This window comes from Mycena indigotica (assembly GCF_014461135.1).
Source record: "Mycena indigotica strain 171206Taipei chromosome Unknown Mind.scaff0003, whole genome shotgun sequence".
Lineage (NCBI taxonomy): Eukaryota > Fungi > Basidiomycota > Agaricomycetes > Agaricales > Mycenaceae > Mycena > Mycena indigotica.
This window is the reverse complement of record NW_023503002.1, coordinates 1800585-1812517: the sequence shown is the minus strand read 5'-3', so window position 1 is coordinate 1812517 and position 11933 is coordinate 1800585. Positions and strand designations below refer to the sequence as shown.

General features: G+C 49.0%; 2 protein-coding genes across 2 annotated transcripts; both read right to left on the bottom strand.

The window, feature by feature from the left end:
* Positions 1-7361: 7361 nt before the first annotated feature.
* On the bottom strand, positions 7362-9142 carry MIND_00330000 (Dihydrolipoyl dehydrogenase; the record flags this gene model as incomplete). Its single annotated transcript, XM_037360155.1, has 7 exons — positions 7362-7427; positions 7478-7830; positions 7876-8210; positions 8264-8705; positions 8760-8895; positions 8940-8989; positions 9037-9142. 7 exons carry the CDS (start codon positions 9140-9142, stop codon positions 7362-7364), a joined length of 1488 nt encoding a protein of 495 aa, XP_037223040.1.
* Positions 9143-9242: 100 nt separating this feature from the next.
* MIND_00329900 (Dihydrolipoyl dehydrogenase) lies at positions 9243-11900 on the bottom strand (the record flags this gene model as incomplete). The annotated part of the gene is made up of 9 exons (XM_037360154.1): positions 9243-9245; positions 9298-9451; positions 9498-9805; positions 9852-10561; positions 10614-10678; positions 10726-10861; positions 10915-11008; positions 11065-11396; positions 11447-11900. 9 exons carry the CDS (start codon positions 11898-11900, stop codon positions 9243-9245), a joined length of 2256 nt encoding a protein of 751 aa, XP_037223039.1.
* Positions 11901-11933: the final 33 nt, after the last annotated feature.

The following is an 11933-nucleotide window of genomic DNA, read 5'->3' as shown; positions in this document are numbered from 1 at the left end:
CTTGCGTCGCCAATAGCGAGTGTCGATTTTGACTGCCGCAAGGTGCACGCCGACCAGTGTATTCGGCGTAGTCGACGCGAGAAAGCTCGTCCTTGATGCGTTGAGGAAGACCTTCGTAGAATTGGCATCAGAGAGCCTCCGGACCCCAGAAGGTGTGAGACGCAAGTCGAGTAAACTCGATCACATAGGTTGTAATCTTGTCCTCGATTTTCATCCTCAAGATGCGGAGTGATGCCTCCGCGTCGCTAACCGGATCAGCCAGACCGAACGTAGTCTGAAGCTCTGATAAGAAGAGCTCCAAATTTCCGTCCTAGTACGGAACGGAGTCCGGATCGTCGCTGAACAGCTGGGGTTCAAACCACGACAAGGCATTACCTCGAAGGTAAGAGAGAATGTAGACAATCTTCTCCAAGTCCGTAGTGAACTCAGAGGGACGTTCAGCAAAATGCAAATAGCATTGAGTGAGGAAGGGACGAAGCTTTAAAGGGTCAGAGCCTTCGAAAGGCTCTGGGTTACGGAGATTGGACTTTCCGTTTCGAGACGTCTTGAGAGAGAATTGTTGAGCCATGGCCTGATTTTGCAACATAGTGTTGATCGCAGCAGCCAGGGCAGCCAGACCAGAAACGATGCTAGCTGCCATTCTCTCTCCATCAGTAGGTCCCCTAAGTGCTGGAGGGGCACCCGGACCACCAGGACCACCAGGCGGGTTACCTCCCGGAGGACCTCCGCCTCCAGGACCACCAGGTCCGTCAGAACCATCAGGACCATTTGGGTCATCTGGACCTCCAGGGCCACCAGGACCTTCACCAAGCGGGCTATTACGACCGCTAGGCAAACCAGAGCTATTTCCACCTGGCCCACCAGGATTAGTGGGGCCAGAACCAGTACCATGTTGCTCCTCTGTATCAACTGGAGGAGGAATGATTTCACCTTGTTGCTCTTCCTCTTCATTGATTTGGCTAAACCGATTGTGATCTGGTATTTCCTGAGCCAGTTCGGCCAGAAGGGTTCCGCGCAAGCCAGAGACATTAGCATTGAACTGCCAAATAGGATTGTTGACTGGGAGAGGCGGAACAGGTGAATCCATATAAGTCGAGGGGTGAGGAGCGGAGCATCGTCCGAAGTTGGGTTCTAAGGACTGATGTGCTGAAGGGCACAAAGTGATATACGAAGCGCCTTGAGGCAACGGAGAGGGCGAAATTGGTTGCTGAATGGGAGCGTGGAAAGCAGAAGGGGTGTTGTAAAGATTCCCAGGGGGAAACAAAGAAAACAGAGCAGAAGAACATCAATCAGCTTGGACTCGTAGATTTAGGCCCTCGTAGAAGTTAACCGGAGGAGCTGGAGGAGACGACTGTTGAGGCCATCCCAGACGAGTCGGAAACCGACGAGGATTGTTGGGGGGTGAGAAATGTTGTTGGGAGTTGTCGTGAGACATGAGGGAAAAACAGAGCCAGACAGATGAGCTTGATTATACTGTCAAGTACCGTGCAGAACAGAGGGGGTTTCTACTATAGCTAACAAGCCAGTAGCTGCCTGACACGAAAGAACACTGCGGAGCGGAGTCAGAGCGGACAAGGTCCGCGAGCAGAGTGAAGTCCGGTTGAAGGACAAGAGAAGAGAGGAGAGTTGTCAGAGTCATTCCGCACAGAGGAGGAGTGCAAGTAACGTTTATAATCAAGCTAAAGTACCGTAGCTACTTTAGCTGCTTAAATACTACGAGTAAGTAGAAAGGGAAGACCATAAGTAAGTACAAGGTATGGAGTGTATATGGAAAGTAACAAGCATAAGGACATACGGAGATATAAGTAACAAGGCGAAAGACATACAGAGTACAAAGTCGCCGGAGCGACCGGATCGGATCGGGCCGGAGCGTGACCGACCGGCCGCGGCTCTTGACGGATGCACGGATATGACACAGGTGTACCATACTCAAGGCAGTCTAGATGGTCAGTGAGGCAAGTAATTTCGCTCTGCAGGAGCAGGCAGTACGAATACAGGTTGACAGGGACACCAGGAGTTGTCATTAGGGAAGAGAATTTAACAATTCCCTATCTAAACATGATTTTTATGAGTTTTCAAGAGACAAAAAAAATTTACATATCACTCAAGTCACTCATGTGACATGACATATGAGTAAACTGTATTAACTATGCTTAAAATCTTAAGGAATAGGCTACATATGCTATATCTGAGCCAATATTATATAGCAAAATATATGTTATATTGAAATTATTGTCCCAAATACATCTTCTGCTTCTATGTGCGCGAAAGGTAGGCTCCTCCTGCGGATCGTCTTCGAGAAGTGAGAGCTGACGTGCTGCTGCCAGGAAATGCAGCATGCAATCCGCAATATTCACGCCTCGGCCCTCGCAATGCGCGATCGCATCAACAAATGGCTTTGCGATACGAATTGTTTGTCCGACCATCGGCCAGAACCGGTCGTCCTTGTCTCGAATGATCGCAACGACGTCGGTATTGACAGCGGAGAACCCATTGGTCGCGACACGAGCATCAGGCCGTGAAGTCAGGTTGTTGAGTGGCATACGATGTGCGGAGACGCTGAGCAAGAGCAGAATCAGCGCATACCAGCGTGATTCACAATTCTTTTTCAGACCCCGACTGATGTTTTCCAGGAGCGCGGCTGCCTTCAACTGGCCGCCCCAGTAATGCGACCCATTGAAGAATGTCACAACACGATTTGCCTTTTGGATTTCCGTTTTCGCGGCTGGAAAACGGCAGATCTCGCCGATAAGTGTATTGAGACCGTGGGCCCAACATGCAAGCGTCTGTATACGGTGAGCACAATTCCGGAAACAAATCAAGCAACATGTTACGCACAATTAACCATTTGTATTTAGTCTCAAGCTTCTTTCGAAAAGCCTTCATAACGGTGGGATTGTCGGTCACTGCTGCTAAAAAAGCAGCCGGCGTTCTTGATGCCCATCCTCGTCATTGACTTCTCAGCAGCGTCGAATATCTTCTCGGCACTGCCACGACAGCCAGTCAAATCGTGCAATCCCATGACGATGGTGGGTTTCCCCAACACGAGCAACAGCAGTGCCATACAGCGATCGGCGTAATCCGTCCTCCCAACCATCAATGAGGAGTGTTCCGCTCCGCTTCCAATCCATCAATTCCTTTACCATTTCAAGGTGCGTGTCGCTATACTCGGCATCGAGAAGGAGAGTTGACATTGTCGTACGAGAAGGGACCTTGTAGGATGGACAAAGCTCATTGGTGAAATCTGCCAGAAAGATATTGTCCGCATTAAGAAATGCAGTATTTGAATGAATAAAGTATCAAAGCAGCTTGCGTCCTGCGGCATTTTCTTGTGTGGCACTCATGGGTGTGTCGACATAGCCAAGTAGGTTGCTGCCTTTTGTGAGTGTGACTTTGGCCTTCTTCGCTGGAGGCTGGTCCGAGTTGCGGACAACATTGACATCAGTCTCCTGATCCTCGTCACCATCGTCCTCGGGACATCCTCGTTTTCGGCTCCCCTTTCCTGTAGTCTTCTGGGCCATGGCCACATATGCTTCGGTGGCTACCTCTGGAGGTGGTGAGCCAGTGCAGAGGCCAGTGGTGAAGTGCTTGAAAGCGCGATTCTCGCGGTGCTCAAGTATTGTTTCGCAGTGGTTGCAGGCATACTCTTTCCGCTTGGAATTGTTGTCTTTCTTGCCCAAAAGGGTGAAGTGGCTTGTGAGGAATGGGTGTACAGCTGGCGGCATCGTTCAGAGGGAGATTCTGGGCATTCACTGGACTAGAAAATATTTATATTGAGTATCTACACTTGGTCAAAGCAACATTGCATTGTTCTGTTTTGCCACCACCTAATCAATGCTTTGTGTATCTTGCCAGGTCTTGCCAGGTGGCAACTTGCCACCTGGCGAAACACGATGGTCTTGCCAGCAACTTTATTCTATGTCTGCAATCCGTGGGTCAGCCCAGAAGGGTCAGGGTTAGTCAGGTGCACTACTATATACTAGTGACCGAAGTAATGATAGAGTGACTGCATAGTGACAAATGACAGATGGGAGAGTGTCGCTAACGGACCTTCGGTAAGTGTCAAGTAGCCCTCGAAGCTCCAGAGAGCCAGGTTGGGATCGTGATGCCAAGGAAGAAGCCTAGGCATCCTTAGAAGGCCTAGGGAGGGCTTTGGGAGGTCCAGGCCGCGGCTGCCCTGTCGAATGCAATACTTGCAATGAAGAGTTCTAAGCTGACCCTGATCTGAAAGAAGGAGAGTCGATCCTGCTCATGGACTTTGGTCCAGCAGTTGATCTCCAACTGAAAGAGACCCAAGTACAGCAAATGGCAGAAAAAGCTGGTCAAGACAATGAATGAATGACTAAGGAAAAGATTTCTAATCTCCCAATCAGTATCGAGAGTTTGTCAAAGTGTTTGCCAAAGAATCATTTGACTCTCTACCTGAATGTCACTCATAGGATCATGCAATTGAACTCAAGCCAGACTCTAAGGCTGTAGATTGCAAAATCTATCCTCTGTCTCATGATGAACAAAGAGAGCTTAACATTTTTTTTAGAAGAGCGGGCACATCCAACCATCAAAGTTACTGATGATGTCCGCCTTCTTCTTTGTCAATGTAAGGGCAACCTCGCGAGGCTCGAAATCAGAGTCCTGAGCAGAGGGGGAATCCTTAGTGAAACTACTACAACAGGAAGGGACGCTACATACTCACCTGAGGGGGAATCCTTAGAGAACAAGTCAAGGAGCCCTCTGCTCAGGTGCACTACTATATACTAGTGAGTAATGTTAGAGTGACTGCATAGCGACAAACGATGCATGGGAGAAGTCAGATGTTGCTAATGGACCCTAGGTGAGTGTCGAGTAGCCCTCGAAGCTCCGGAGAGGCAGGTTTGGGACCGTGATGCCAAGAGAAAAGCCCAGGCATCCTTAGAAGGCCCAGGAAGGGCTTCGGGGGGTCCAGACTGCCTCTGGGCGTCTCCGCTTGTGACTGTGACTGTGACAACCAGAATCGGAATTGGAATAGGAATCAATTCCGGGTGTGTGACCGTGATGTGACGGCCAGAAACGGAGAGGGGGGGTATGGAGCGGAGAGAGAAGGAGTCAATCTAGCCTAAGGGCTGGGGAGTGTTAGAGAGGACCAATGGGAATAGCAGCCAGCCATGACCACTGGAGGGTAGTGATAGGAGAGTCACTCGGACACGTCCCCGGACATCTTTAGAGAGGTGAAGGTGTGAGGGTGTGCAGCCTGGGGGCGCTGCAGTAGGCATGAGCCTTAATGCCAGTAGGCCTTGCCCAAAGGAAGACCCAATGATGGGGGCCGTAGTGGCGGAGTGGAGAGCAGAGCCATAGCAAGGCTCAGCCATCTGAACGTAAGGCCCAAACACTGGTTGGGGACACCCAAGAGGTCCAACAGGTAGAGATTGCAGGGAGACCTCGAGGAGCGACAGCCTAGAGAGGCTGTAAGGCCATAGGCTCGAGGTCTCATAGGAATCCGGAGAGGTCTCCGATGGTATTAGTGATCCCTGATGGTGACTCCGGAGAGACTCCCGGAAAGGGGTGGCCATGGGAGTCGGAGGCTAGGGACCACCTGGATGCGAGATGTGGTAGGGGGTAGTGGAGGAGGAGCCTCATACAGAGACGCAGGTGGAGACATAGAGACGGAGACGCGGCGCTTGATAGGATCAAGTGACAGCATCAGGGCTTCCCCTGACAGTCAAGAAAAAAGATGGCTCTCTTCCACCTGTGCAAGATTATTGGAAGCTAAACGAGATGTCGATTAAAAACTGTTATCCTCTGGCCTTGATCTCTGAGCTTGTTAATAAGCTCCAAGGTGCCCGATACTTCACAGAGCTTGACATTTGCTGGGGTTATAATAATGTGACCATATCTTTGCCCTAAAGAAAATTGCAGAGTTCCATTGTAAGTACCCTGGCAAACCATGGCACATTACCTTCATGATCTTTAACACAATACCTTTCCAGTCTATGTATTGGGATGCTGCATTCAAAAAGGGGGGTGATGGCAGGAGAACCTGCCTTTCGGCCCCCTGGAGACAATTCCAGTCCGATTTCGTTTCTGGTCTGGCCCCTGCTCAAGCCTGCACCATCACAGATCCATCAACGCCCTTCCAACGGTCGCGCTAGGACCTGGCCTGCAACACTACCCAAGCCTTCTGTGTGTCAAGTGCCATGCAGAACAGAGGGGGTTTCTACTATAGCTAATAAGCCAGTAGCTACCTAACACAAATGAACACAAGACTAACCAGACTGGACCGGAGTCAGAGTGGACAAGGTCCGCGAGTGGAGAGAGTTGAAGGACAAGAGAAGAGAGAAGAGTTATCGGAGTTGTTCCGCACAGAGGAGGAGTGCAAGTAACGTTTATAATCAATCTAAAGTACTGTAGCTACTTTAGCTGTTTAAATACTAATCGTAAGTAGAAAGGGAAGACCATAAGTAAGTACAAAGTATGGAGTGCATATGAAAAGTAACAAGCATAAGGATATATGGAGATGTAAGTAACAAGGCGAAGGACATACAGAGTACAAGGTCGCCGGAGCGACTGGATCAGATCGGGCCGGAGCCCGGCGGACCGTCACCGGCCCACGGCTCTTGACAGATGCACGGATATGACACTGTGCCCGATAACGGCAGCTACAGACAAGTAGTATATAGTCAGCTACCTAGCAGGCAGACCCTTAGAGTTTCTTCTCTTTGGATCCTCCCCTGCTAGGACCTTGATCTCAGGCCTTCGGGGTTGCCCTTACAGGAACAGGGTGGATAATAATAAGCTGGATGTGGAAATTGATTTTGTCTTTATGTAAGTTATAGATATTGTTGCATCCATCCTGTTAGGGTGTCTGTCACTATGTTTGCCACATGCACTATTGCTTTGGAGGTAATGCTTTGTTTGAGCTATCTGGCTTTTGCTCCAGCGACAGACTCTTGGCTCAGTCTTGTATTGATTGCATGGCCTGCCTGGGGCGTCCTTGTGAGTCAGCCGATCTCAGGCCTTTCATGGAGCTCTCAGCACTCACCAGTCACGTACCTGCCAGGGCATAATATCTTGGCGCAGCTTTCCTTTTCTTCTTCCACCTCTCTGCCCTATTTATTAGGATAATACATTGGTCCCTATTTCCATACCTTCTCTCTCCTAGGCTGCTACGCTCAGAGAGAGAGCTGATTTATCTTCTAGATTGAATCTCACTAGATCTCATGTCATAGATCTTAAGTGTCACATAACCTTTGGCTCAGCATATCCCAAGTATTTGACTTCCAAGATCAACTTTTCTCAATGATATTCTATTTGTGCTGGATTGATTACAGAGAGCAAGAGAAGAAAACAATAGGTGTAAGGCTGTAAGCAGATATATTTAATTGTAATTATTGATGAATAGCTTTTCCAAATGCCGCCATACATGCTTCCTTGAAAGCTTCGCTTAATGTTGGCTGAAGAAATACATCTCAGTCCAACGAGATAATCACAACAAGAGACTCACGTGGGCATGGGTCGTTCGTGCCACATCCTCTGCGCTTGCACCATATTCCATCGCCAAAACACCCTCTGCAATCATTTCACCAGCATTAGGACCAATGATATGCACACCCAGAATACGATCAGTCTCCTTTTCTGCGATGATTTTGACAAATCCATCCTTGTCCAGATTGGTTTTGGCTCGAGAGTTGGCCGAAAATGAGAATTTGCCCACAGAGAACTCAACACTGTCTTTCTTTAATTCTTCCTCTGTCTTACCCACCCATGCAACTTCAGGGTGAGTGTATACGACGGAAGGAATTGCGCTGTAGTTTACGTGCCCATGGCCCGACTTCAGATACTCGACTGCAGCAATGCCTATAAACAGATCAGGCATATTCGCACCTCAACTAAGACACAAACCTTCTTCTTCGGCTTTGTGCGCCAGCATCGGTCCGAACGTTACATCACCGATGCACTTGATGTTACCAACCGACGTGTTGAATTGATTGTCAACGACAATTCGACCTTTGTTGTCCATCTCGACGCCAATAGCCTCCAAGTTGAGTCCTTCGACATACGGGCGGCGACCAACGGCAACTAGAACTACATCGGCTGTCAGGGATTCTTCCTTGCCTCCAGCTGCAGCCTCCATGGTCAATGTGACCTTGTTGTCGTTGGTCTTGACTGCAGAGGTAACTTTGGTGCCAAGTTTGAATTTGATGCCCTGTTTTGCCAGCAGACGTTGGAACTGTTTGCTAGCAAGGTGAAAAGCTCAATCAACTGACAAGTGATAGGGCAACACACGCACGCGACTTCACCATCTATGCCCATGCCGCCGATGTTACCAAGGAATTCCACCACGGTCACCTCCGATCCCAGACGACTCCAGACACTTCCCATTTCGAGGCCAATGACTCCTCCCCCAATCACAACGAATTTCTCTGGTACCTTTGATAGAGATAATGCACCGGTTGAACTGACGATCTGCTTCTCGTCGATGGGGATACCACCCCCAGGGAACGGCGCAACTTCCGAGCCTGTGGCAATGATCACATTCTTCGTCTCAACTTCGGTTTCTCCGCCCTCCAGTAACTGAACCGAGATGCGCGTAGGAGATACGAACGACGCAGCGCCTTTGATGTAATCGACCCCATTTTGTTTGAAGAGGAATTCAATGCCTTTGGTGAGACCAGAAACAGCAGAGTCCTTGGCTTCAAGCATCCCAGCCAGGTTTAAAGATACCCCAGAAACTAAAAAATGCAGCATGATGAGAGCAGAAGCAAAAAGAAAGGATAACCACACACCGTCAATGCCACGATGCTTCATATCATGTTGGACTTGGTGATAGAGGTGCGAGTTGTTGAGCATGGCTTTAGACGGTATGCATCCTACGTTCAAACATGTGCCGCCAAGCGAGCCCCGTTTTTCGACACATGCGGTCTTTTGAAGGTCATTGGTGTGTTGGTCAAGGAAGAACCTCATACCTTGAGCCCAAGTTGCGCGGCCTTTATGGCGGCAACATAACCGCCAGGTCCTAAATCCCCAGTTGTAACGAAAAAAACGGGACTAAACACGATTCACCTCCACCGATGACGACCAGCTCATATGGTTCCGAAGGAGAAGCATAGTGTCGCCTAGCGGCCCAGCGCAGGCGCGGCACTGAACGCAAAACACTCCGCACAAACATGAGAAGAAGAAGAGGTGTGAGAATGTGTTAGTCATCCAAGTTGATGGCATTATTTCTAAGGGACCAAATTCGTTGTACAGATAAAAATATATATTCATGATCACTGTTAAAAAAAAATTAAGCATGAACAAAAAAAAAACAGAGAAACAACGGACATAGCTGCGACCAAAGAGTGCAAATCGACGTGCATCACGTTCGCAGGCAATGCATCGCTGTCCTGAAGCAATTTGGCCCCATCGCGCTTGGTCAAATGGAATACACAGAGATTTAGCTCCAGCTGAAGGAGCCCGTTCATCCTGAGGCTCGGATCTATAGGAGTCAGTGTGAAAGAACGAAGTGCAAGAAGGTCACGCACGCCTTGGCGCTTCGTTCTTTGATAGCATCTTCACACTCCTCTGTCTCGCACCATGGAACAACAACTGCACACTTGTTGTCGAGCTGCGGCACAAAGTCCTCCCAACGTGTGACAACTTTGAGGCAGGCATCATAGTTGTTCTTTGCTCGAGTGAACATATCATTTTGGATGGTGTCCAACAAAGCCGAGACGTTTGCTCCAATATCCGATAGACCAATTGGTTGTTTTGCCCCATTGTCTCGCCGTACCGCAAGTGTTTGCTGTTTCGTGAGATCATTCGGTCCGATTTCAAGACGAAGAGGAACGCCCTAGTTCCCGCTCGTGAGGATGCGTATGATAAGAAGAAGACCAAACCTTCTGCTCCCAATCGTTGAATTTGTACCCTGGCGTATAACCTTCACGGAGGTCAGATTGCGCACGAATGCCTGACTTCTTGAGAGTCTTTGCAAGGTCTTCACAAGCGTTATTAATCGTCGCTCGCTGTTCGTCTGTCGTCCGAGCCGTGATACCACAGGGCACAACGATCACCTGGATGTTAGCCACGCGCGGAGGTAGTACCAATCCTTGGTTGTCGCCGTGGATCATGACCATGACACCAATTGTCCGAGTTGACAGTCCCCAAGAGTTTTGCCATACATAGGTTTTGCCCTGTCCAGTAGGGTCATTGGGATCTTCGACGACGATATTGAACATCTCTGGCCGCGAAAAGTTTTGACCGAGACAATGAGATGTTGCACCCTGAATACCACGACCCGTAGTAGGAATGAACCCTTCGACAGTTGTTGTGTACAGTCCACCAGCAAATTTCTCCTTCTCTGATTTAACACCGGGAATCACAGGGACAGCAAGAAGTTCTTCATAGACACGGCGATACAAGTCCAAGATTTGCCTGACCTCGGTGTCGGCTTCTGTCTTGGTCAAAAACGCGGTATGGCCTTCTTGCCATAGGAATTCGCGCGTCCGAAGGAAAGGCTGGGGATTTTTAAACTCCCAGCGGACCACACTGTTCCATTGGTTGAGTTTCAAAGGAAGATCGCGATGACTCTTTATCCACTTGGCGTAGTCTCCAGTGTTTGTTAGTCAGCGTTGGTTCAGTAATGGAGTAAAGAAACCTACATGGATACATGGCCGTCTCTGATGTTGGGCGGATTGCAATGGGTTCTTCGAGATCTGAGCTACCTCTGCCAACACTTCAATGAAGGAATTGACATGATCAAGTAACACGAACGCTCTCGTGACCCAAGCTACTTCTGGGGAAAAGCCTTCGATGTGGTCCTTTTCTCGTTCCAAAACCTTTTGAGACACAAACATCGGGAAGTACGAGTTTTGGACTCCGAGTTCCTTGATATGAGCGTTGAACCATTCTGGGATCGGTTTTAGACCAGACAGAGTGGTTGAGTGGTAATGGCGAACGCACGGGTTATCTCTTCCCAGATGCTATATGACCAAGGCTTCAGAATATAACATCCACTGACACTATAATAGTCGAGCATATCGGCTTTAATGAGAACCTGAAGAGAGAGAGAGAGAGAGTCATGAGAGCTGTCATAAGGGGACGATGTCGCACATTTGTGTACCAACCAGGAAAATCGACCTCTTTCTTCACTCCGATTGCAATCTGCACGGCTCCTTCGATTTTTGCGTCCTCCTTTGGCGCCTGCTTTGTGGCCGTTGGCACAGTCGATGAAGTTGCCAGCGTCGAGAAATCCACTTCTTGTACTTTGTGGTCGTCGCTTTCGAGGTGCTTAACATAGGCGGCAATATCTTTCCCAGAAAGGAAAATAGTCGAGTTGGAAGATAATGCATGGACAGCGAAAACAGAAGACGATGAGACAATTGAAGAGTCAAGAACAGTGATGACTTTAGGGAAAGTGCTTTGGTTAAGGGCCAATGGAGATACTATAGAAGATGTGGTCAGCACCCTGAACAGCAGCAATTGAGACCAATACACGAGTTCTTATCGAGGTGAAAGAATTCAGCTAGGAGATCCTCTGCTGCTAAACGCAATTCCTTGAGATTGAGATGTTTCCCCAGTGCGCTAGAGTTGGTTTCAGTCTCATCGCGGGCGATGACCACAACTGGAACTGGTGCAGCCGACTTGGCGGTCTTTGGTTTGAAAACCAGCGTTTTTATGAGCTGATAATTGGGACTTGACGCGTTTGCATCGAGAGCATCTCGCCAGGTGGCTGGGGAGCTGGTTTCTGGATGGTTAATGTGAGCTACGGGGTTGATGGAGAGCGATGCGAAGGATCCAGAGACGGAATCCATTGCGTTTCTGGAGAGTGATGTAGCTTGATTTATCGATGCCCAACGTGACTCGGAAAAGTGTTTTGGTCTTGACTGGCTCAACAGCACAGTCAATAGTCGTCTTCGACGCCCTAACAAGCGAGCAGCAAGATTCATAAAACACACACAGTGACCGTCACCTCGCTTGGC